We start from the raw sequence: 27,633 nt of genomic DNA, 5'->3' as shown, positions 1-27,633 counted from the left end.
CACTATAGCGGTGTGGGCATTAAGTTTTACTCATGTCTGTCTCAACATACATCCGTCACAAAGTTGTTTTTTGTTCTTTAACTTTAGGTTGACTTTTACTAATAATTAAACTTAATGCTTATTACAAAATGTACCACAAAACATAGTGCAAGTTTGAATTTTGGCTGTCTCACTTTAACCATTCTAGAGTTATGCCCCTATACAAATGAAGCCGTTTCTGATATACAATGCTTATTACCACAAAACACAGAACAAGTTTTAATTAGGTGGTTTCACTTTAATCTTTCTAGAGTTATGCACCTTTACAAATGGAAAAAAATGCTGAATGTTTTGTTTCCTTTTCTCCAACTCAAGTTAGCCTCAACCATATAATATGAAACTTATACACTTTGCTAAGTACCACAAAACACAGATCAAATATGAATTTTGGGGGTATCACTTTTACTGTTCTAGACCTAGAGTAAAATGGAAAAATTGCTGAATTTTTCGTTTACATTCTCTAACTTAGCGTTGCATCCAACCAAAGTTTCTTAAACTTATACACAATAATTATTACCATGCAAATCAGATCAAGTACACATTTGGTTATTGTCACCTTTACCATTCTTCAGTTATATCCCTTTATATGATATGAAAGCGTGGGCATCATATGTTTCACATGAGCACATTCCTGATTTATTTTTAAATTCAGAAAGTTGTTATCATGATTGTTGAACAGTAAGGGTAAATTTTATAATTCCTTTCCCTTATAATAGAGCTTCCCAGGAGTGATTGAGTATGTGTGTTCAGAACGGAGAACATAAAAATTTAACCATCACACATCTTAATATTATAATCTATAAATATGGAGTTTAGTATGGTGTTCATTTTCACTGAACAAGTATATATTTGTTTAGGGGCCAGCTAAAGGACACCTCCAGGTGCGGGAATTTCTCATCGCATTGAAGACCTGTTGGTGACCTTCTGCTGTTGTCTGCTCTATGGTCGGGTTGTTGTCTCTTTGATACATTCCCCATTTCCATTCTCAATTTTATTGAAATTTAGGTAAAGCAGAAGAATTCAAGGAAAATTATCTGAAACTTAATGTTAACCATCAATTAGTAATGATGAAATTCAACATATTGCTTTAAGTAGCAGTTCTAGTTTTTATACCCTTAACTACCATTTCCAGTAAATATTGTTGTTCTGCAGCCCTTCTAGTCTTTATGAGGGAATAAGCTATGTATTACTTTTGTTACAAAATGATGTCCAGGATAAGAAAAACATCATTTTATTCAAATAACAAAATTTATTTTGCTTCTTTGCCAAGAATGGGATGGTCAAATAAAATCTATTTTGCTTCTTTGCCAAGAATGGGACAGTCAAATAAAATCTATTTTGCTTCTTTGCCAAGAATGGGATGGTCAAATAAAATCTATTTTGCTTCTTTGCCAAGAATGGGACAGTCTATTAAAATCTATTTTGCTTCTTTTCCAAGAATGGGACGCTCCAATAAAATCTATTTTGCTTCTTTGCCAAGAATGGGACGGACAAATAAAATCTATTTTGCTTCTTTGCCAATAATGGGACGGTCAAATAAAATCTATTTTGCTTCTTTGCCAAGAATGGGACGGACAAATAAAATCTCTTTTGCTTCTTTGCCAATAATGTTTAACCTTGAAGGGAGGGTAGCAGACACAGGGATATAATTTTGTATCAAGTATGAACTATTGATATAAAATGTGGTGTGAGTGCTAATGGGACACCTTTTAGTCCTCTGTCACAATTTGTAAAAAGTATACCATTATAGGTCAGAGTATGGCCTTCAACACAGGGTCTTGGCTTACACCGAACACCAAATTTAAAAGGGCCTCAAAAATGATTAATGTAAATCCATTCAAACAGGAAAACCAATGGTCTAATATAAATAGAGACGAGAAAAACTCATGAACCACATCAACAAACAACCACTAAACAACAGGTTCCTTGTATATTGTATGTATATTTTAATAGTAATGATGTATATTTTACATTCACAAGATAAATTTTTAATAATCTTTTTATTGTTTTCTATTTCAGTTGTATATAAACTGTCTGTAAGAGGATATCAGCCTCATCTTCAGGAATTATTACTTAGACTGAACTTTAATGACTATTACAAGGACAGATAGAAACAGGTCTGATTCTGACAAATATTTTATATATCTGTGATAATTGCTTAGAATAAACAGAAAAAAATATGTGAACTGTTTTGAATTTATCCATGCATCTTAAGTTTGAAGGAAACTTGTTATTTATAAAAAAGAAGATGTGTATGATTTCCAATGAGACAGTTCTTCACAAGAGATCAACTGACACAAATTTAACCTTAGGTCACATATAACCTTCAACAATGAGCAAAGCCTGTACCGCATATAGTCAGCTATAAAAGGCCATAAAATAACAAATATAAAACTATTCAAAAGTGAAAACTAATACCCAATTTATTTACAAAAAAAAATAACAAGTTGTAAATATGTGTAATTACTCATCTTTGTTCTATACACTCTAATTCAGACTTTTCCAAAAGAAACAAAATTGAAATTTCATATTCAAATAAAATGCAGACCTGATTGGTATCAACATTTAGGAAGAAGTACTATTTAAAACTTTACCAATGTGTTAAGGGCATACGATACAGTTTTGATCCTGTATTTACAGTTTGATGAAAAATTTCCATATAGACTATTTTCTATCTGATTAAATCAAATATGCTATAAAAAATATACCTTCATGTGCTACTTTTTGAGTAAAATGAGGTTAAAATTTTGTATAAAAATTCGGATTTGAGGCCATATTTCCCCTTTCGAAAGAAAGACATAACTTTTTTGTTTTACAAAATAAACACTTTGTTTTTTGTTAAATAATTTGTACTTTCTGTATTGTATAAGTATCCTTAAAATTTATACATTTTTTATTCAGAAATAACTCATATTTACCAAATGGTTATTAACTGGGGAAAAAACGTAATTCCTTGCTGTATATTTATCGAAAATTAAAAAAATCGTACTATTTACAGTTTATAAAATTTGGTTCACATAATTTCCGTGCAAAATGAAACAAAATGTCGTTTAAAAAAGTAGGGGTCCATGTACTTGTTTTCAAATTAAATCAGTTTGAAGGATAAAAATCAGTCGAAAAATGCATCTTTTACTGAAATGTTGCAGTTTGACGTCGCTAAATAACTTTTTATGTTAGCAAGTCATAACCTCCCCTGTAACTGTATCTTATTCCCTGAAGAATGTTGGTATATATGCAAAGTAAGGAGATGTGGTATGGTTGTCAATGGAAAATGTATCCAATAAAGTCCAAATGATGTTGATTTTAAACAAATATAACTTATAATTAGTCACCATACTGCCTTCAACATTAAACACAACCCATACCATATAGTCAGCTATAAAAGTCCCTAACAACAAAATGTAACAACAATTCCAATAAAAATAGGCATCACTTACGACATAACAAACAAGAAATAAATTAAACAGACAGCAAACAACAACAACTGAAGTAAAGGATTCTGAAGGTGGCATAGTTATTTGTGAGCACTCAATCATACCCCTAACCTGGAGCAATGATGTAACAAGTCACAACAAAACATAGAGCAAACTGTAAAAATTAGGTTGAATTAACAGACCTTTAAGAAGCACAAGAAAAATTTAAAAAAAATGACACAAAGTAATAGATCTCACAGTTGAAAGGTAATTTTTGAGAACCATCTCTGGATGAAGGGTTTTCTCGCTCATTGAAGACCCATTGGTGGCCTTCAGCTGTTGTCAACACTTTGATCGGGTTGTTGTCTCTTTGACATATTCCCCATTTCCATTCTCAATTTCATAATTCATGTTTGCCTTTAGTGATTAACTTTAAACTTTGGAGATTCATTAATAATGGTGGACTGAGGATGGGTGTAAACATAGCCCTACGCTGACACAAAATATTGCTTTTGATGTCATTGTTTACTTAAATGAAAACTTGAGGTGAATTCAAAGAGAAATATATTTAGACCACGTGTCGAACTATTTGAGGTATTTTAACCAATGGACAAAGTATTTTCATGCCTTATTTTGGACCGTGTAAATTACGGTATATGATTTTGTTCCGCATATGGCAAATGCCTAAAGCAAACTCGAGTAGTTGTACGATTTCTATGGCAAAGAGTGAAGACCAGTCATAGTGATACTGCCATTCATTTTAGTGCAATTTTCCAGTATATAAATACTTAATCAAGTTCTCTTTAATTTTATAATTAACAAAAACATATAATAAAAATTTAACAACTTAAATATAATATTAAAGATAGGAACATGTTTTATAAAGGTACATCTCTCTAAACAGAGAAACCATGCCCCACCGGTCATTAACAGAGAAACCACACCCCAACGGTCATTATTTGACGAAAACCACGCCCCACCACTAAAGTCGAGCGCGCACTTGAAGGTTTGGTTGAAAAGGTTCATATTTGTACTTATTTTGACTAATATAGTTATTAAAAATACTTGTTTTAAGGAAATCATTGTTTTATATAGGGAAATACTTTGTTGGTGAGGTTCATGGGTGTTTCTTGTTTTTCCTTTTTAACATAGATTAGAGGGTTGACTTTCCTGTTTGAATTGTTTTACACTAGTCATTTGGGGCTCAGTATAGCTAATTGTCCGGTGTGAGAAAGGTTCTGTGTTGAATATAAAAAAAGAAGATGTGGTTTGATAGCCAATGAAACAACTCTCCACAAGAGACCAAAAATGACTATAAATTTACAACTATAGGTCAACGTATGGCCTTCAACAATGAGCAAAGCCCATACCGCATAATCAGATATAAAAGGCCACGAAATGATAATGTAAAACAATTCAAACGTGAAAACTAACGGCCTAATTTATGTACAAAAAAATGAACGAAAAACAGATACGTTATCACTTAAACAAACGACAACCACTGAATTGCATGCTCCTGAATTGGGACAGGCACATACATACAGAATGTTGCGGGGTTAAACATGTTAGTGGGATCCCAACACTCTCTCTAACCTGGGACAGTGGTGTAACAGTACAACAAAAGAACGATCTATAAAAATTAGTTGAAAAAGGCTTAACTCATGAGCTGAATACAGATACTACACAGAGTGGACGTTGTAGGGTACTTGTACATTCCAACAACAAAAACACACTAAGTACATATTTGAGAGTACTAACAGTTACTGACAGCTAGTTCAAAGCCATTAACAACTAATACAAAAAAAATCATGCATCTAAGACTAAATTGTCAATCAGTACACATCCAACATCTAATGGATTTAGTAGAAAGTCGTCATTAACAGTCAGAGAAAAACATGACCTTGTGCAATGCCAAGACACAGGTATAAACCGTATTTTTTAGATCCATGAATGTGTATATGTATATAACAATTATATTCATTTTTTTTTTATTTTTCTGATAAAAAAAATCAATATTAATACCAATAAACACAATATTCAATGATGTTGAAATAGTAACCTTTAAGAATAAGTTTATTTAAAGGATCGATAAGTTTACCAGGATCGTTTCTAAATTTCCGGGCAGAGTTAAGGCCGCACTTTGACTTTATTTTTAATAAAATTCAATATGTTAAACATTTAAACAATTGAAAAGTGCATAATCCGTAAATAGAGAACTTAGAAAACTACAGATGTTATATTAACGTAAAACAACATTACAATTATATTCATTTTTTTTCTTCATTTTTCTGATAACAAAATCAATATTTATACCAATAAACACACTATTCAATGATGTTGAAATGGTAACCTTTAAAAATAAGTTTATTTAAAGAATCGATAAGTTTACCAGGATCGTTTCCAAATTTCCGGGCACAGTGAAGGCCGTACTTTGACTTTTTCATAAATAAAATTCAATATGTTAAACATTGAAACAATTGAAAAGTGCATAATCTTTAAATAGAGAACTTAGAAAACTACAGATGTTAAATTAACGTAAAACAAAATTACAATTCGACCTCAACAACCAAGTCATTTACACATTTAAATAAATATACATATTGTATATAATACATAAAACATATTTAGGCTAAAACTAATAAAAACAAATGTGAACGTCTCCAATTGACATACATTTACCCAGCGCCACCATTTACACCTTTACAAGGATTTGGTTTGCAAAGTTTTTGAATGCTAAAATAGAAAACGTGAAAGAAGTAAGAAAATTTATAGAAATACACATGACTATCTTTGGAGAGTATACGTTTATGATTAGCATGTGAACTGACTAATTACACACATGCTTTGATTACAATTCATTAAGAGTATATATAAAAAGCACAGGGTTGCGCTCAATACCGTAGCTGCTACGTAGCGCTACCTAGGTTTTGGCTTTTAAACGTATAGTTAGCCTAGCCGCTTAATAGATCTAGATAGCTCAAAATAATCATGATAGCAAGGGAATCCAAAATAGCGTTGGGAAGGTTATTGCTAATGATGTCATTTTGATAGGCTATATCGTTCAACATATTGATAGATAGATTTCTAAGACATAGCGGCTAAACAAACTGCTACTATATTGAACGTAACCCAAGTGCATGTCCGGTGTCAATTTGGTGTAGGCGTAACAATTTCAGCCTAAAAAACAGTTTTGAAAAGTTTCTCAGATATTTAAACAACCACATTGGTACAATACTAAAAAACAACAAAACCTCACTACTTTAAATTATATTTTTCTGTACGAAATGAAAGAAGTACGACGTTATCGATGCCACTGCTGGTGGAGATTTATTTCCCCGAGGGTAACACCAGCCCAGTAGTCAGCACTTGTGTGTGGGCTGACATGAATTATCATTGATATGGTTATATTTATAAATTTACTGTTCACAAAATTTAGAATTTTTGAAATACTAAGGCTTTTCTACCTCAGTCATAAATTACCTTAGCTGTATTTGGCAAAACTGTTAGAACTTTTGGTCCTCAATGCTCTTCAACTTTGTACTTAATTTGGCCTTTTTAACTTTTTTGGATTCGAGCGTCACTGATAAGTCTTTTGTAGACGAAACGAGCGTCTGCCGTATATACAAAATTAAAACCTAGTATCTATGATGAGTTTATGAATATACAATGCATATACAATAACGTCAAATAAAAACGACCAAAACTAACACCAACACTGTACGCCGTCTGTATACAGAAATATACATTTGAACTGAGAAGATTTGATTTCAATCACCATAGTTTTTATCCAAATTTACCGTTTCCATTATCAACATGGCTTTGAAACAAGTGAATTTACAATATGTTCTACGGTTGTATATTTCAGCTTACATAAATAATGGGTTATAGTTACTCAGATTGTACTCAAGATTGGCAAGTATGTCGATTGTTTTCGCGTGGATGATACACTTTTCACTTTTTTGCACTATTATGGAAAGTTTCAAGAGGATTAAACAAAATAAATCGTTGTTGTTTCATGCGTAATGTTAAAGAAATAAAGAAATATCTTATTGAATTTCTAAATTCTATTCTGTATGGGCTTTGCTCTTTGTTGAAGGTGGTATGGTGACCTATAGTTGCTAATGTCTGTGTCATTTTGGTCTATTGTGGATAGTTGTCTCATTGGCAATCATATCACATCTTCTTTTTTATATCTTATATACAAAAAAGAGAGAAAGAAAAACGATTTTGTATAATCGCCAATGAAACCAAGCTGCACTACAGGACGTAGATATACAATAAGATCAGCTCTTAATCTTCAGAGTCTAGAAAAAACGTGAATGAATTCAACATACGTCCTTGCAAAATATTATTCGAAATACTATGGGATTTTTTTTATCCCAGGCATAGATAACCATAGCCTTATTTGGAACGATGATTTTTGAATTTTGGGTCATCAATACTCTTCAAAATTTTACTTGTTTGGCTTTCTAACTATTTTGATATGCGCGTCACTTATTAGTCTTAGGTAGACGAAACGAGCGTCTGGCATAACTCAGTATAAGCCTGGTACCTTTGATTACTTTTTGAAACATTCAACTATGAAACAAATGATGAATTTTAGTATGTTTTGTAGCGTTCTGATAACAACTAAATTTTCCAATAGTTACAAACTTAGAAATGTAAAATTTAATCCTGGTATCTATTATGAGTTTATTTTAAACCCGAAATAAGTTAATAGATGTATTGATATTCATTTGCATAAGGTCGATTTGTATCCGATGCAGCTCACATTATAGTAAGGGGCCTCGAGTCGGTGGCCAAGTGTTACAAGTAGTTACTACTGTTATCGTCCTTCCCTACGCCTATACCACCCTGCTCTGTCGCTCAGAAATTCTCGTACCATGACTTCAAAACGAGACCAGGCATTAACAGCGACGTCACAATGTGAGAGGAGAAGTAACCAGCGACGTCACAATATGAGAGGAGAAGTCATCAGCGACGTCACAATGTGAGAGGAGAAGTTATCAGCGACGTCACAATGCGAGAGGAGACGTAATCAAGCTTGCTTTCGTCAAGCGTAAAACTGTCTTAGGGAGAGGAAAAAATACCATTAATAGAACGATAAACAGATAATCGGGTTTTCTACGTACAGATATCGTAAAATATCAGCCGCTCGACACAATTTGAAACTTTTTAGCTCGTTCGGTACGCTCACTCGCCAAAAAGGTTCACATTGTGGCTCGCGGCTGATATTTTACGATATCAATGTGTAGAAAACCCGATAATCTATACTTATCACTAGCCAGTTAGCACTGAGGTTTTGAGTTTGAACCCCGCTCGTGTGGGTGCACTCGACTGCAATCTTAATCGGTTAGGATTGTCAGTTTTCCTATCGAAGGTTGGTGGTTTTCTCCGGGCACTCGGCTTCTTCTCACCAATAAAAACTGGCCGCTATATATACGACATAGCCACACAACGGTGCTTTAAAGTGGCGTTCAAACACTAAAGATCAAATTAAATCACATTATAGTATGCTTAAAGATAAGGACATGGCAAAATGTTAAACATTTCAAACGCGAAAACTAACGTATATATAAATTGATTTCCTGTAGATAGCTGGCTATCCTTAAAAATAATTAAGCTTCATGCACCTGTTATTAAGCTAAGGAGTTTTGACAGACTGAGATTTCAATTATACTAGGATTCATCCACGAATCTGTCTCAATAAACATTCCGTTTTTGGTTCAGTTATAAACCAACGTACATGGTTGCAATTTCATCATTAAATTATCTCCTGCATTTCTTTCATTGTTACATTTCAACTGCTGGAAATGTTTGCAGCCGAATTTTACTCAGTTTAGACAATAGCAAAAAGCAGTCAGTTATAAAAGGTCTACGTTGATGGAAAATAATGGGTATATTTATTGTCGATACCACGATAATTTATTAGCCCCTTTTAAAAAAAACGGCTCCAAGGAGCCTTAATTGCTAATCATGATTACTTCGGTTATAAACAAAATATAACAATTAACAGTATTAGATCTTAAAAGCATGGCATAAATGGACAAAGCGTGGTGCATATGGCTTAAATCTGAACCAATAACAAATGAGTGTTGTGGTAACAACCTTTCTGCAAAGTGTCAAATAATGTGTTGTTTCATTTTCCGGAACCTTGGGAACAGAGATTTCATGAACACGATTTGATTTAGAATCTGAAGTTAATTACCCCCAAAAAATTGATGTTTTAACGCCACTTTTAACACTGTTGGCTTTTTCGTGGCGTTCAGTTTTTATTGGTACAGGAAGCCGGAGTGTCCGGCGAGAACCACTGACCTTCATTATGAAAACTGACAATCCTAGTCAATTCAAATGATTAGAGTCAGTTATACCTGCTATGTGCGCGATTCCAACTCACAACCTCCGCGTTGGCAGGCTACTTGATCGGTCACCAAATTGAAACAATTCTTTCGTTTGATATCTGATTTTTCGTGGAATGTTTTATTCTTATAAACTATACCACATGTGGAGCAGGATCTGCTTACCCTTCCGGAGCACCTGAGATTACCCCTAGTTTTTGGTGGGGTTCGTGTTGCTTATTCTTTAGTTTTCTATGTTTTGTTATGTGTACTATTGTTTGTCTTTTTCCTTTTTTGTCATGGCGTTGCCAGTTTGTTTTGGATTTATGAGTTTGATTGTCCCTTTGGTATCTTTCGTCCCTTTTTTATGCGGAAAAATGTAATTTATCCAATTTTAAAAGTTTTGTCTATCATTGACGGATTTCACTTAAAAGTTGAAGCACTCACTTGACATGACAGGTTGATCCATACCATCCAGATAAACATTCGCAGCTGTAATCCGAACCGGAAGTAGTTGTACACGTACCGCCATTGAGACATGGGCTTGCTGAGCATGCGTCTTCTACAATATATAATAATTTAATTTATAATTTGATATACAATGTAAACTAAGAAAAAAATATTAGTCCTACTGTTACGTGTAAAACATAAGCAACAATTTGATTATTGTATTTTTAATCAAAGTGTATCGTAATTTTGATACATCAAACATTTAATTCGAGAACTACTACTTAGTCAATTATGCTCGAAGCCTTAAAACTCACACAAATATTGATGTACATATTTGAAATGCGAGTTTCAGTGATAAATTATTACAACATTGGTGAAAGAAGTGATTTTTTATTGTTAGCATATGTCTGGAAAAGATAAGCCAGTACATATGATTGTTGCCTACTTTAAATCACTGATCATAAAAATCATCGAATTGGAGAAAATGGTGATCACGGATAACAATCGTTATAACGATTTGTATAACCTACAACGAAGCATATTTCGCTATTGTGGATTGATTTCTTAATAACGAATCTGTAGAATTATTTATTACAGTTTTTCATAATACGTGATCGCGGATTCAATCCGTTATCAAAGATTTTTTTATGAAATCCGTAGTAACGAATTCCAAGTTTGTGAAAACAATTTTAATCCGTTATCACCAATTATTAAAAATATGTTATAAAAAATTACAAACAGAACTATGTAATAACTAATTCAACAGATGATTCGTTATCACGAATATTCATGATAACGAATTATAATTGGTTTTATCGAGTTATAAAATTAATTATTACGAATGTAATCCGGGATTACGATTTTCTTAATTCGAGATCTGACATTCAAACAATATTTTTTGGAGGTCCTCTATGCACTACCCTACCTTGAATATTAATCATTGTTTGTGATCCTTTCGAGTACACAATGCTAGGGCTGCATGTTTGAAATAACATACACACTTCTTGGTTTGTGTCATAAGTACTGGAGCAGCAGCTGTTAGTAATTGCACAAACCATGGCACATTCGTTCCCTGATATCACTTTAATTGTCTTTATTGGTGCACCACTTTCAACTATTCGTGAATCCATTTCTTTCTTGAACTTCTGAGATTTAATACTCAAACTTGAAACAAATTGTAAAAACACTAAACAAATAACTGCTGTGCTTAGATTAAACATTGTATTGACTGGTATACCGCTACCGTTTGTTACTGTTCTTTTCACTGTAACCAAACTTGAAATATGAAGTTTTGACGACGCAATAGAATAATCGATTCATACTTTGATTGTAGAAATTTGAATCATTTGATATATTGCATGAATAAAATATGTCCAAATGGTTTAGCTAAAACAGGCTTATTGAAACTGGTCCATCGTTACTTTTCTAGTTGTAAATTGTTTAAATGTGCATGATTTTTTATTTAATTATTTAACAAAAAACGATATTAGATACATGACAATAGAATGTATTGGGATTTAACCAATTTTATTTTATAGCAAGAAAATGAGTTCGGTGACCCCATTTTTTTTCTTTTTCTCTTTGAAAGCATATTATTAGAACTATCTTCTTATATTTTATCTCAAAATTATATGATGTAATTATCGTTTTATGACACAAAATTTGGGTTTCCATGCATTATCTATACAAAATCTGACACTTTTGCACAACCTGTAGTGAATAAGCCCAGTGACTCATACTTTTTATTATATGTTTGAAAAAAGCATGATATAAACTACATTTTGACAAACTATTTAAAAAATCTATGGATTTTAATTAAAACCCCATCTACCCGAAACTCAACTTGAATTACAAAAAATTGCATGGAAGGATATGTGGAGTGAAGTTTCGGACATATCATTACAAGAATAAGAAAATGTATGCAGCCTAGGTAATTTTTTTTAGCTTTGGACGGTTAGGCTTTTTGTTGGCTTTGAACAGTTATGGATTGTCGTCTTTACTTATTTCCCAAAGAATCAATGCATTTTTACTCGTACTATTGTATAAAAATCTATACCATTCTGTGAAAACCGAATTTCAATATATCATTTTTCGTTGCTTTTCTATTTAAACTAATGCTGTTATCTCAACAATGTTTCCTAAACTGACTCACATAAATCTAATCATTTTTTCAAACTTAAACGAGAGAGTAAAACGATGCAATCCATTAAATACCTTAAATATTTCATAGTCTCTATATATGGTCTGTTAGCTATGCCATTGTCTACTGTAATTCAACACATACACTTAGCCATAGCATGAATAATGACGTTAATGCATTCTTTTTCATTTTTGTTCTGTTATTCAAATAGTGTCCGTTGAATTTCTCGCTGTTTGAGTGTATTTGAAATTATTGATATTTATAACTTATTACATACTAGTAATTGTTAAAACTTATAACTGTTTTGTTATAATTAATCTTACTCTGAAATAAGAGCAACTTTGAAGACCACTCAATCCAAGAATATTACTATGCAAAAAGTAAAATCACAAAAATACCGAACTCCGAGTAAAATTCAAAAAGTAAAGTCCTTAATCAAATGGTAAAATCAAAAGCTCAAACACATCAAATGAATGGATACCAACTGTCATATTCTTGACTTGGTACAGGCTAATTCTAATATACTAGTAGATATATGGTTGATTAAACCTGTTTTATAGCTAGCTAAATCTCTCACCTGTATGACACTTACCAGGCAATGTTTTGTTTAAACCTGCTATCAGTGGTGAGCCTGTATTGCCTAGATAGTATAAATCGGTTTAGATAAATAAAATAAGAAATAATTCATCCCATCAAACACAACCAATCTGATGATTTCAGCTAGTCATGTTGCCGCGGATGAGAACAGGTTCATTTGAAGAATGATTGACGATCGCTGATTCACATAAGAATAGTTACGCCCAAGTGTACAATATACACTGAAGATATGTTTAACTTGCTTATGTCTGCTTTTAAAAAATCTATATATAACTTTTCCAATTTTCCATTGACAGAGATCTCAAATAGTATTATCCTTTTGTCTATGGTGAACCCTTGTCTCATTCGCAATCCTACAATTTCTTTTCATTTTTATATTGGACAAGAAACCCTGTTGTTGTTCAATTATGTGCCATAAACTGTTTTAATTTTTATATCTTAAATGGTAAATGCAATTTACAAATCATTCAAATGCATGTAGAAAGGTCCAAGAACACAGATATTTCGTAGTGTATTTCTTTTAGACAAAAAAAAAAAAACTAAAAAAAACCTCACCTGCTCTATTAAAAAAATATTTTTACAGTGTAGTGTAGTATAGTCGGGACAAACTTCAGAAAAGTCTAACTGTGTAAAGGGTGTCTGTAATTCAGTTTGACAGCTTCAGAAATACAAATTTTTGACCATTTTAAACTGGATCAAACCACTACTCTAACTTTAAGTGCATGCCCCTAATGTTTAAACATGTAATGTCATTTCCCTTCTTGCTTTCTTTTAAGCATGATATATATAAAAGAATAAGTTCTGAATGTATGCGAAAAATATTTCCAATTCATAAATTGTCCACAATCAGTAAAATCAAATGACAACAGCTGTGTCCTCGAAGCAGAACCAGTACAAATAACTGTATGATTGTATTTAATGCAAAAAAACTGACTTCTGCTGAAGTTAAAAACGTGCGTAAGGCGCAAATACTAAATTTTAATGCTGGTATCTATGATGAGATTATTCACATCTACTGGGTCGATGCCACTGCTGGTGGAATTTTTTTTCCACGAGGGCATTACCAGCCCAGTTGTCAGCACTTCTGTGTTGACATGAATTATCATTAATATGGTCAAAATTATAAATTAACTTTAAATAATTTTTGAAATACTAAGGCTTTTCCACCTAAGGATTAGATTACCTTAGCAGTATTTGGCAAAACTTTTAGGAATTGTTTCTTCTCAATGCTGTTTTCGTACTGTATTTGGCCTTTTTAACTTTTTATTCGAGCGTCACTGGTGAGTCTTTTGTAGACGAACCGCGCGTCTGGCACAAAAACAAAACTGCCCTCCGGTTATGAGTTGAATTATGCACTACATTATTCCTAACTATCATGTTCATTTTAGAAATACTGTAAACCAAATTATTTTCGCAAGCGATTAATTTTCGCAACTTTCGCGTCTTAAATAATAGCGCAAATATAAATCGACGCGCAAGTGGATCTTGTAATGTTTATAAACAGATAGACACAATCTCAATGCAGTTTGAACATTAAGGAGTTATTCCATTTATAATATCCAATTGTTTTTAAACACAAAGGCAGTTTTTGACGGGATCATGAGTACTATTAGAGTTTAAAGTATCATCAGGTTATAACGTTTACTCTTTCAGAGTAATACGAAATAAAATTCAAACAATTATTCAAAGTCATTTTACTCGTAACTAAAATAAGATATGTCCTATAAAAATGACGGTCGACGTAACTTAATCACACCTAATATCGAATCATATTTCATATTTGTTAGATTTTCGTTATAGCATTCCTATGAGAGATCAAATTCTGAAGATAGTTTGTATTTTTCTAATAAACATTATCATGTATCATAATGTACCAATATATTGGTGTGTGTTGTTTGATCATGCAATTTTAAATGTCATAAAATCATAAAATTTTAAATGTTATTTTGATAGCTAACAATTATATGAAATTATCAAATAGCATGATATAGCTTTATCTTATATATTGAAACTACTGCAGTTAGCATGATGTTATGTAGTGTTATAAAATGAACGGTCGTTCAACTAAAAGCAAGCAGACCGAGCCCTATAATTCTATGAGGTAATCAACAAGAATGAGACGTTCAAATAGGTTTTCTAATATCACATTTTTACAATAATTTCAATTTTGTAAATACTGTTTAGCTTTATAAATATTTTGATATGAGCGTCACCGATGAGTCTTATTTAGACGAATCGCGCGTATGGCGTACTAAATTATTATTATGGCACCTTTGATAACTATTGTTTAATGATGATTTAATTTAATCGTTGTTATGTCCCGTCTATGATAGTAAGAAAACATTTGGGGTTTTCTGTATTATTTCCATCTGTCTGTTATTCTCTTTATTGTTTATTTCGTTCATTCTTCTGGTATCCGATTACAGTATTTGATATATATATATATATATAGTTTCAAATGAATATTATCACATTAGCTAGAAACATAGTGCACATGTTTTTCCATGATCGGAACGTGTTAAATTACATTTCAAATACATATTTTAGTCCCTTTTTAACATGCACGAAGCATTAAAATGTGATAGTGAAAGTGATAACGGTGTCGCACGGAGTCATATCCGTGTTTGCTATCCCATTGTTAACATAACGAGCTCAATAAAAAAACCTGCCACCATTAATTCCTAAGTGATTGGTAACTGGCAATAGATAACGAAGAATGGTGATATACATTACATATCATAGTTCAAGGGCTATAACTTAAGGTCAGCTTTGCAAAAGAGAGACGAAATATACCAAAGGGACATTCAAACTCAAAAGTTGGAAATAAACTAATAAAGATATTGCTGAAAACAAAAAGGACCAACAGTCAAACAGTAACCGTGTTTGTCCGATTGATCATGATTGTTTATACAGAAAAATGAGGCAATGTTTACTAAATTGACTGCTTACATAGATAAAGAAAGCAAGTTAATGTAAGGTTATAACAAATCCTATGCAATAAAAAGTGAAATCACAAAAATTCCGATATCCAAGGAAAATTCGAAACAAAAAGTCCCGAAACAATTGGCAAAACCATATTATGATCAAACACATAATACGATTTAAAATAACTGTCATATTTCTGACTTGATACACGCATTTCCCTCTGTAGAAAATGGTGGATGAAATCTGGTTTTATAGCTAGATGAACCTCATTATCAACGTTATTATTAATCTTTTGTGTATCATCATGGTTTAACTGACTGATATTAAGAATGGTAGGGTTAAAAAGATCAGCTTTTTTTTGTTCCTGCTGAAGATAAACAAGGAGAAGCGGTTTGATTCATAAAATTCATAACGTGTTTTTTTTCAATATGTGTTTAAACAAGAATGTGTCCATAGTACACGGATGCCCCACTCGCACTATCATTTTCTATGTTCAGTAGACCGTGAAATTGGGGTCAAAACTTAAATTTTGAATTAAAATTAGAAAGATCATATCATAGGAAACATGTGTACTAAGTTTCAAGTTGATTGGACTTTAACTTCATCAAAAACTACTTTGACCAAAAACTTGAACCTGAACTTCACACTATCATTTTCTATGTTCAGTGGACCATAAAATTGGGGTCAAAACTAATTAGAAAGATCATATCATGGGGAACATGTGTACTAAGTTTCAAGTTGATTGGACTTCAACTTCTTTAAAAACTACCTTGACCAAAAACTTTAACTTGAAGCGAACGGACGCACGGACGCACAGACGGACGAACGAAGGCACAGATCAGAAAACATGATGCCCCTCTACTATCGTAGGTGGGGCATAAAAAATAAACTTGTTGAAATACCTTCACCGTCATGTGGTATAGTGTCTTGATTAGTCTTATTAAGGTGTTTATGACAGACATTCATGAGATTTCTAGACTGATTGTTAACGAGCATGGCCAAATATTTTGCATATGTACTACCAGATTACTAGTAATGGACTTCTGATACTACTATATCTAGTTTCTGATTTATATGCTGTTGTAAAATTGAGAATGGAAATAGGGAATGTGTCAAAGCGACAACAACCCGACCGTAGAGCAGACAACAGCCGATTAATGTTATACCATTATGAATCACGACTCTAGAATGTTATGCGTTCAATAATCATTGTTTATAGAGAAATAAGTAATTATGTTGGTATAAAAATCAAAAAAACAAAATAAGAATACAAATCATTGAGTTTCTTTCTAATATTACAAAAGGAATACGTGTACTATGTTTTAGAACATCACTTCAGATAAACATTAATTTTTGTTGTATAAGATCTTTTTTTTTCTTTTCCTTTATCAGAATTGAATCAGAAGATAACAACGTGTTTCATTTATTGTTAATGTAATTACAATTGTTATTGCAATATAATACATGTACTAAGCAAAGACAATAAAATATACGAACAGATGTTGTAGAAATGAAGTATAAAAACAACGTCGCCCGCTTCAAAACTTATAACAGCGACAGTCTCAGTGTATTGTAGTATACTTTTTCAATACCCAACGACTATCATGAAAGTATTTGCAGCCTTGTCGATTGTGGTTGTATTTATGTTTACCAAGCAAGTCTTAGGTGTCTATGGTGAGTATTATCTTTTGTTATTAAAATGATTGATGTCAATTGAATGCATAAATTTGGTCATTTAAATGACACAACTTGACTTTTATTAAGCATCGTAATTTCTTGTTATTTTAAGAATGTACGTCAAAAGTCAGCAGGTTTGTTAACCGTCTCTATAATATGATTTTTTTTATCTTGTTTTATCAAAGGAAGAAGTGAAGTAATGCTATCAAATTAAAAAGACGTGGTTTCATTGTATATGTATTTTTTAATTTATACAATAGAATAATTTCATTGTAATATTAATCTGAACGATACATTTTGGAACTAATATCGCCTAATACGTATCTTTTTTTTTCTATTTCATTCCTTCTGATTTTGAATTGTAAATTTATTGTTTATTTCATTAAGCATGGATACCAAGTCATAATAAAAGATATATACACTAAATACCGCATTCATTGTGCTATAAGTGTGTCAATTAAATATTACACACGTGATAAAAAACATAATAATTTAAAAAAAAAACGTAAAATAAACAGTCAAAACAGCTATTATAATTTGTATGTTAAGGGACTAACATCTGAATCTTTTATTTCCACAGAAGACATAGAAGAAATCCCTACTGCAAACTGTGTCAGAAAATGCGAGGGAAAAGGTAAATTTCTTTTCTTCAACGTAATATATCATATCATTCATTTACATTCTGCTTAATATGTTGTTTATTATCATCGATAATATTTAATAAACAATTTTATGGGTCACCATTCAAACATAACTTTATAGAGAGAACAATTTGTTACATAGCCAATTAATTGTGTGGTACATGAAACATGTCTTAAATTAAGGGCATAATTGAATGTTTCAGAATAAAAACAGAAATGAACGATGGTGAATGTTTTACGATAAAATTGATGAAAAAACACAAATGATTTTATGATCATTGTAATCGTAATTATCTTATGTAGTTTTGCATTTGAAATGCTATCACAAGAAGTATGGTTGTTCATGAACCAACAGCTGTTTATCCTTGCATGTTTCATAAGAGGTAACAAATGAAACTATTATAATAATTATCAGTATTTAGGACTTATTAAATAGTTATTCACCTATTGCTTTTGTAGGACGTGTAAAGGCCGAATGTATCCGTATGTGCGATCGTAAGTAAATTTCTCGTTTAGTTTTGTAATGATTTGAAATTTGTTATTTCATTCATAATTATGCTCTACAAATATCTAGTTGAATCAAAAAGACAAATTGAATAATGGAAAAGCAGACACAATTTCTATGTATGGCACTTTTATATGGGTGTGTTTCTCGTTATAGAAAGGACGTATAGTTGCCTATAATTTCTTCCATCCAGTTCATTCAAACTTCGGACGAGAGTTGTCTTATGAACGCTCATACCATTCTCCTCATTTAATACTAGTATTACAAAGTTCATACATGTTTGTTGCTGGATGATATATCATAATAAAATGTAATGTATTTTTGTTCAAGCTGTCCCCCTGAAAATGTGCGTGGAGAAATGTAAGGAAAACGGTTTTACTGGTAAGCGATTAACACTTTTATTATTATTATTTTTTTCTCATTGTAATTGTAGTAAAACAGATCAATGGCGATCCCAATTATGTGCTCAATGCGTTTAAAACCAAATAACAGGGGGGGGGGGGGGGGGGGGTTTAGTACAATATCATATTGTTTAATGTAAGAGCTGATTTTAAACTGATGAAATAATTTTATAATAAGGAATGTATCTTCCTCATGCACAGCTTTTATTAGCTCACCTGGCCCAAAGTCAATTTTTAACAATTTTCATTAATTCGGTAAATTTATGTAAATTTTTACCAAATATTTTTCTCTGTTACTAATGGGCAAGGTTCATTATAGATATAATTGTAAGAAGCAAGAACGTTCAGTAAAGTAAGAACTTCAAACACATCACCATCACCAAAATACAATTTTGTCATGAATCCATTTGTGTCCTTTGTTTAATATGCACATAGACCAAGGTGAGCGACACAGGCTCTTTAGAGCCTCTAGTTTGTTTACCTGCTTTGGCTATACTTTCCGTCCCTTTCGTAAATAATTGGTACTAACGTTTATCATGTGTAGATAAGGTATTCGATTTAATCATTTTTTACACTACGAATACATAAACAGTCCAAAATTATATCCAACGCAGTAAGATTGTTACTGTGCAATGTTATAATAATGTAATGGAAAATGCGATATGCCGTGGCAATTTAAGAGGAAATGCTATGCATGATCATGTTTACATAAGCAAATATAAATTATTAATTCTTTAGAATGGGAGTATATTCAAATTTTATTACCAAAAAGCTCGTGTCGAAAAAGCTGTAGTTTAATTTCAAATGTAGACGTTATATTTTTTGCAAATTTCAGGAAAGCAACTTCACGGATGCACTGAGGATTGCATGCGTAAGTTCCATACATACCCTTTATAACAATATTTTGAACTTAAGGAATAGGAAGTCTAACAAAAGTCTATCATCATATATTAGTTAATAAAAGTCTTAATTATGATTTATTTAGTATTCATAATATATTTAGTTTCACTAGAATTGAGAAATAAAACTACATGTTAACTTATTTAAGTATTCCGATATTAAAACAGTGGTTCTCAATGCTTAATATGCAATTATAGCGTAGCCGTTATGTCGAATTCCAACTCTTGCACTAATTTTTACTCATTTGTTGATGTAGATATATACATTCTATCGTGCTAGCTAAATTAAGTTAAAAAAAACTTTTCGCTACCGGATGAATGCCTCACTATAACATTGGGGCGGCAAACTGAGATACAGGTTCTTTTCCATTGTATTGTGTTATTTATGTACTAATTATGTTGTGTCACGGATGTATACCCATATTCTTTGTTTTTTATTAAGATTTACTAAAAATCAGAAATTTGTCATAGATCTAGAATTAACCATATATATGAGTCCTACATAAATACTTAATATCAACTTTTTCACATCATTTATCTATTTATTTTCTATTACTTTCAGCTACCCCAGCAGCTCCGAGTATTGATTACAGTGGAGACTTTAGCTTTGAGATGGCATATGGAACCTTGTGTGCTTGTACGGCCCAGAAAAAATAAGATATAATAAATTTAGCATCTTAGGTTATATCTGTTATTAGTACTAGAATACACACGCAACTGTCGTAAAAGTGATAGGTTAAGCTAGCTTCGAAACCAGGTTGAATCCATCATTTTTACTTAGGAAAATGCCTGTACCAAGTCGGAAATTAACTGGTGCTATCCATTCGTTTGATGTGTTTAAGTCCATTTTTCCATTTGATTAGGGACTTTTCGTTTTGAATTTTCCTTGAAGTTCAGTATTTTTTATTTTTTTTACTTTTTCCGCAATATTACTGGACTGACTTAATTAAAGTACACACGTTTTTTTAGCGAGGATGTTTAGCATTCGTATTGTTATCTGATAGAGTCATGTTGATTTAAAGACGCAGTTCGAAATCTTTTTGTTTAAACCCATATATCGGAATTTGCTAATTGTTGGTAAAAGAGGGGCGAAAGATACCAGAGGGACATTTAAACTAATTAATCGAAACAATCTGACTACTCTCTGCTAATATTGGTTATGCAGAAAACAAAATATCGTAGGATGGTGTTATGTCTAATCAACACGATTGTCTTATATAAGTTATGTACTCTATGGTTATAAATATATCTTATTTTGTTATCCGTCGTTTTACTCATGCATGCTGGCTTACAAATTGGAAAGGACATTTTTAGCTTGTAAAAAATATACAGGCGGTATTAAACATCTCATTAAAACTTTATAAATGGCATGCGTTTGATGCGCTATTCTGGATTTACCGTCATCCTAAAAAAAATTTGATATAGTGGTTCAATCTTAAAAAAAAACCCAAAAAACCCATTATTTTTCACATTGACTTATATGTTTACGTCGTTAATAAAACTAAAACAATGTCAATAAAAGTATTTGTACACTCGAGAAATCTCAAACGGCAAGGTATTGTTTGGTCATATACTCGAGACTCTAGTAAAAAATGGTTCTGTCGTCCAAGGTCTAACAAAATGAATACTTGTCAGGCCCGTAGTCAGAAATTTCCAAGGGGGAGTTCGTTGGACTCGCAAACTAGACTTTAACTGTCACAATTCGAACAGAACATTGACTTTAACAGTGCTTATTATTTTTCAAAATGGGGGGGGGGGTTCGAACGAATAGCTTCCTGTCGTACCTCATCTTGACCCTGCATTCTACGTAATCTGCCGTTTTGTATTTCCTAATATAACTTGGTGGTCAGTATGTAGGTTTTCGGCATTTTATGCATTTTCTCTTTAATATTAATGTCTAATATTTGAAAGTCATGGCAGAGGACTTGATACTAAAAAAAATAGGCATCATGTATCAGTGCAAAAACCTCCCCTATTTACCTCCATCTGAGTCAATTTATCAATGCAATGCATTCATAAAACCACATAACTATCACTTAAGGTCAAGTAACAGTAAATGAGCTATGTCACAGCTTTCAGTAACATTTAACATACAACTCTGGCTCGATGAACTTCTACTGAAAATCGAAAAAATATTACATTTATCTCAACTATCATTTGAAATATTACTAATTGATTTCTTACAGAATGGGTGAACATTTGTATAGAAAGCACATAAAATTGGCGAAAACCCTTCTAAAGTTTGTCTTAAAATCGTCAAATCTCTAATTCTACTCCATAGATTTTTCTTAAAAAACTATATGTTGTTGATACATAAATTTCCGTTATAATGATGCAAAATAAAGATAGGGTCACCGACTTCGTTTTTACGGTATACATCATTCAAAGTTGCGTTCTTTGTGAAAAATTCCAACAAAACGTCGAAATAATCGTAACGTTATCGCGTTGCAGGCCGTAAAACGTTGATTTTTGACGTTTTTCACTACCAACAAGGTAACAAATTGATTATTAGACAATAAACGAAGTCGGTGACCCTATGATTATTAAAACAGAAATTTATGTGTCAACAATATATAGTTTTTTAAGAAAAATCTATGGAGTAGAATTAGAGATTTGGCGATTTTAAGACAAATTTTAGAAGGTTTTTCGCCAGTTTTATGTGCTTTCTATACAAATATTCACCTATATTAAAAGAAATCAATCTGCAATTTTTCAGATAATAAAAGAGATAAATGTATTATTTTTCGATTTTCAGTTGTAGTTCAACAAGCCAAGGTTGTATGCAAATTTTTAGCAAAATCTGCGACATAGCCCATTTACTGTTCCTTGACCTTAACAATAGTTTTACAAACTATTTCATTATATTTTATATACTTAACAAACTCAAAATCATACGGTAAAGAAAAATTTCCGGAAAAAAAATAATGACATTATGTTTTTTGATACTGACTTCATCAGCTCGAATAGCAGCAGTCATTATTCCATATAGCGGCACGGTTAGTTTTGTGAATTTGTGCGTTCGAGAAAACCATGTCATCAACCATATCAAGGTTAAAATAAAACGTCACGCATTTAGACAAAACAAAACGACAAAGAACAAACAACAGTATACAAAACACAACATAGATAACTAATATGAGACTGGGCAACACCAAGGTCAACTCAGATGCTCTTGAGGGGTAGGCAGATCAGGTTCCATATGTAACTCGTGCCGTGTTGCTTATAATATTTAAAGTAAATCTGAGTTGATATTGTCATGAAGTTGAAGTTAACCATGGTATAGCAAACATGCATCATCTACTCATAAATTCACATGCTATAATTCATGTATATAAGTACCATTGGCGTTTGCGTAACATTATGGATACAAAATATCTGAAATTTAATACTCGGAAACTCGGTCACGACACTTAATCTTTAACGTCTATTGAAAAGTTTATATTTTAGGTGGGATCCAGTGTTTTTGTTATTACCTTTCATAAACATATTAACGAAAGACAAACGTTTGATCCTCTGTTTTTGTGTCAATTACACAATGAATTACCGACTGCTGTTTCTACAAATAACCTATTATAACTGCAATTATTGGTTTTGCAAATGTTCATGAAACAAATTCCAATAAAATCAAAAATGCTGGCATATAAAGTCCGACAAAGTAGACAATATATGAATCATCTGTTCCTGGGGAGTTTGTATCTTTTTCCACTTTACGAAACATTGAATTTTTCGAAAAACTGAGGATTTTGTTATCCCAGGCATAGATTACCTTAGCCGTATTTGGCACAACGTTTTGGAATATGGATCCTCATTGCTCTTCAACTTTGTACTTGTTTGGATTTATAAATATTTTGATATGAGCGTCACTGGTGAGTCTTATGTAGACGAAACGCCCGTCTGGAGTACTAAATTATAATCCTGGTACCTTTGATAACTATTTACACTACATGTAGTCATGTGTGAATGGTTTAGTCAATATGTTCCTGTACGCCATTTGATCACTCTTGTACCAATAGAGATAAATCAATTTAAAAACCAAAACCCACGAATAAAGGGTAATACTTTATTTTCTAGATCTTCTTGATGACCAATGACAATAGAATAAGTGGTCAAAGGTCATTTGATGGTGTTTTTTTTATATTAATAATTAATTAGGTCAGACATTAGTTTCAAAATTTAATTAATAAAAAATCAACAGAACAACATGGCAACACGAAGAAAATTAAGATTCGTTTTACAATATGAGTTCAAAAATGGAATATTCAAACACTGCAATGAAAATATTTGTACTAATAACACATTAAACAATAAGCTTAGCAATACAATTAATTGTTATATGTATTTTAATACTAGTAACAGCTTTGTATTAAAGCGTAAATAGATATTGACCTATATTCTACATTTGAGATTCGAAAAAACATAAAACATATGATCAACCAAAATCTGACGTCCATGATCATCTGTGTCGTATACAACGGGGAAGATAAATATCAAGGTGTTTCGACTGAAAGATGCATATTTCATCATGTTCATAGATAACCAACATTATTATGGTCATTAAGCTACCAACATAGGAATGTTTAATCAGTATGTGGCAACAGTTTAATATACATGCACTGCATTGGTAATCTCTGATAACAATTATTTTAAATTTATAATATATTCGACATGTATTTATCTATCTTGATATATACATTTATAATTATATTTCGATGGAATATGACTATGTTTTCTGAAAAGTCGGGTCATTAATAATACAATTTCTCTTTATATGAAAATGAAATGATCGCAGTCATGAGGAAAAAAATGAAACAGCGAGATAAAACTATGATATTATGATAACTATAAACTAAATTTTATAAAAAGAAATTCATTTTACTAGTAAAGTATTTTATATACAGATCAAAGATGCGAGAGGAAAAACCTCATATAGAGGGACTTAAAAACTATATCAAAGAAAATTTGATTTTAGAAAAACATATTTCCTCAAAAAATATGAGTGTGAAAGATTGTCACATGTACTGGAACCCCTGGGATAGAATCATTAATTAATTTGATAGTGAATTATTTTATATAGATGTGCCTGAAATGTAATTTCCATTATCACTATATATTTTTTTTTATGAAAATGTTATACTTCATCCATATTCCGTTATATCAAAACGTATTATTAGTATTTTTTACTTTACTCTTTTTTTCAAGGTAAATTTTGTCCCAAGACTTGTATTTTTTGCAAATACCCCTCCATAACATGATATATCTGTTTAATTACACCGAATAAATTTTAATTAAAACCCTCTGTACTAGGAAAAGGAAATATTTATTTGAGGACAAGTACTATCATAAAATATACCGTGGGAACTATGCATGTACTTATACGCGTTCGCGCTGTCTTTATGTAACGTCATATCCGGAAAAATTGGCGGCAAGATGCTCGCGAGGGTAAAAAAGGAATAACCAAAATGGCAAATACCATGATATTTGAGGCATATTCACCGACAGTGGTGAAAACAGTCAGATTCGTTTGAAATGAGGAAAAAATGTTAGAATATGCAAAAATACACTGGCTATCAGCCAATCAAAAGCTGGCATTCTTATATAAGGTGTAATTAATCTTCAAATACCATAATGATTATAATGTTGTGTTTTATTTCCATGGTTTATTTCGTCCCAGCAAATAAATCCCGAAAAATATCGTGTTTGCATTACATAAACAGCGTGATAACAGAATAAATTAATATTCGTTATGTAGTCTCACAACAATTACAAATAGGAAACCCGTAATAATCACTTTTCTGTTTTTCCTTTATTCAAATAAATGTTAAGAATCTCTAACACTGTTCTACCTATATATACCAACATAACACAATTGTCCTGACGAAGGCCGACACATAAAACTGTGTTGGTCAAGCGCTCTCCGCGATCTATCAACACTATTGAAAACACTATCAGTCGTATGCATAATAAATGCCAGATTTCAGAGCGAAATTGCATGCTCTAAGGTACTCTTGAAATTAAATATGTATACAAACAAATGCCAAAGATATATATAAACGATCTATGAGTATTTCTGCATTCACTAGTCTTTTTCATTCCATAGCTTTAGTTTCCACCTCAAAGTTAAGATAAATTTCTAAATACTCAGTCTTTAGTTTTTAGAAAAAGACTTTTCTGTACATGCTATTCCTTTTGTCATCTTTCGTGTCTCTTCTACAGAGGAGTTTTGCTCCCAGAACAGACCTTAAAGTATGATTATTTGTTTTTCAAAAAAAGAATTGTTATTCACGATTTACTTTTTTTGGTTAGTTTTATAAGGGTAATTACTCAGTGTCAAAGTGCATTGTTATAACCTTTTTCTTTTATCAAGCAGCTTATGTAATGTCATTAACAAACAAACAAATGTTACTTGGAACTATGTCGACGGGGACAACAGTATAGTTGTTATGGAGATGAGACAGGAAGTTATTTAGCAACATATGGATGTTTAAAAAAAGATTGATGTAGTAGTCATACCCCCATTCGAGTGTTTTGTTTGTTATTAGTACCAACCGTCCAACAGCTTAGTTTTATACGGAGCGCCAGTAAGCAGAGAAAACATAACACATGTGATCGTTAGAAAGGCACATTTAATAATGATCATGAGGCGGTAACAGTAAAGGGAAATAACCTATCAATCATACATGTATAATCATGACACATGGAGTAAGGGAGATAATATAGATTAATACATGTGACAATCAATACAATACATTGGCGCAACTTCTTTTCTCCTTTAAAGTCTCTCTCTCTCTCTCTTTACAATTGTCAACTAATAATCTCTGTTATTATAAGAACATGAATGAAAATAAATGTTATCAATACGCGTAAACTAAACACATAGCTATCAATAAGAAACAAAATATTTCTGACATTTTTTTCCTTCTCCTTTAAAGTCTCTATATCTTCATCAAATGCATATTACTATATAAGTAGTTAAGCAAAAAATACTTTGCATATACATTGTAGTAAACATAAAAATAAGCAGTAAATGAAAAACAACGTACATTTTGTTGTATCTCTTAAACAATTTACCCAAGGTGACGAGTGAGCATTACATTTAAAAGGAAATGAAATCTTTAAACCGCGCTGGCTTTTTCAATTCGGAACGCTTACGGAGTACGCGCTTATCTTGTTCAGTACTCGAGTTACTAAGTATCAAGTCATGTTCGAGACTATTATCATGTTGCGCAGTCGGCTCGTCCAGACTTTCAACGTCGTCGATATTTTCGCAAATAAGAATAGGCGGGGGCTCCGCGCGATCTGGTGGTAGGTCACGGATAGGCCCAGGAAGGCTATCTTCGTCATGGCCATCTGAATCAGACTCCTGATTGTAGACATTCTGAGAATATCTTGGATTTTGCTGGGCACTAATAGTGTTTAAAACTTTATAACATTCCGAAAGTTTTACTTTGTAGGACGAGGCGCGGAGTTGATTGCCTGAGAATTTTTTGATGAAACACCATTCGCCATCACGGGCTACAACAAGGTATCGATCTCGCGATTGGGTCTTTGATCTGTCGGTATAAAGGTAAACCAAATCCCCTATATTAATATCAGGGGTCGGACGACCGG

The 27,633-nt window shown here is 32.1% G+C and overlaps 3 protein-coding genes across 3 annotated transcripts in view; 2 read left to right on the top strand and 1 right to left on the bottom strand.

Annotated features, from left to right (window-relative positions):
• The window catches only part of LOC134690078 (gamma-tubulin complex component 6-like), a 45,882-nt gene extending 43,657 nt beyond the window's left edge, over positions 1-2,225 (top strand). Inside the window, exon 48 of the mRNA XM_063550053.1 lies at positions 2,059-2,225. Within this exon, the coding sequence (XP_063406123.1) occupies positions 2,059-2,150 (92 nt within the window). The 3' untranslated portion in view covers positions 2,151-2,225. The remainder of the gene's footprint in view (positions 1-2,058) is intronic.
• Positions 2,226-5,545: 3,320 nt separating this feature from the next.
• On the bottom strand, positions 5,546-11,505 carry LOC134690400 (fibropellin-3-like). The gene is made up of 3 exons (XM_063550372.1): positions 11,166-11,505; positions 10,238-10,352; positions 5,546-6,185 (listed from the first exon to the last, which is right to left on the bottom strand). The coding sequence occupies exons 1-3, from the start codon at positions 11,458-11,460 to the stop codon at positions 6,128-6,130; spliced, it is 468 nt and encodes a 155-aa protein (XP_063406442.1). The 5' UTR covers positions 11,461-11,505; the 3' UTR covers positions 5,546-6,127.
• Positions 11,506-17,447: 5,942 nt separating this feature from the next.
• Positions 17,448-20,700, top strand: LOC134690399 (uncharacterized). The gene is made up of 6 exons (XM_063550371.1): positions 17,448-17,576; positions 18,160-18,213; positions 18,680-18,715; positions 19,056-19,106; positions 19,962-19,997; positions 20,588-20,700. The coding sequence occupies exons 1-6, from the start codon at positions 17,507-17,509 to the stop codon at positions 20,680-20,682; spliced, it is 342 nt and encodes a 113-aa protein (XP_063406441.1). The 5' UTR covers positions 17,448-17,506; the 3' UTR covers positions 20,683-20,700.
• The last annotated feature ends 6,933 nt before the right edge of the window (positions 20,701-27,633 follow it).

Source organism: Mytilus trossulus, chromosome 11 (genome assembly GCF_036588685.1).
Source record: "Mytilus trossulus isolate FHL-02 chromosome 11, PNRI_Mtr1.1.1.hap1, whole genome shotgun sequence".
Classification (NCBI taxonomy): Eukaryota; Metazoa; Mollusca; class Bivalvia; order Mytilida; family Mytilidae; genus Mytilus; species Mytilus trossulus.
Note: the sequence above shows the minus strand (reverse complement) of the source record. Positions and strands in the feature narration are given on the sequence as shown.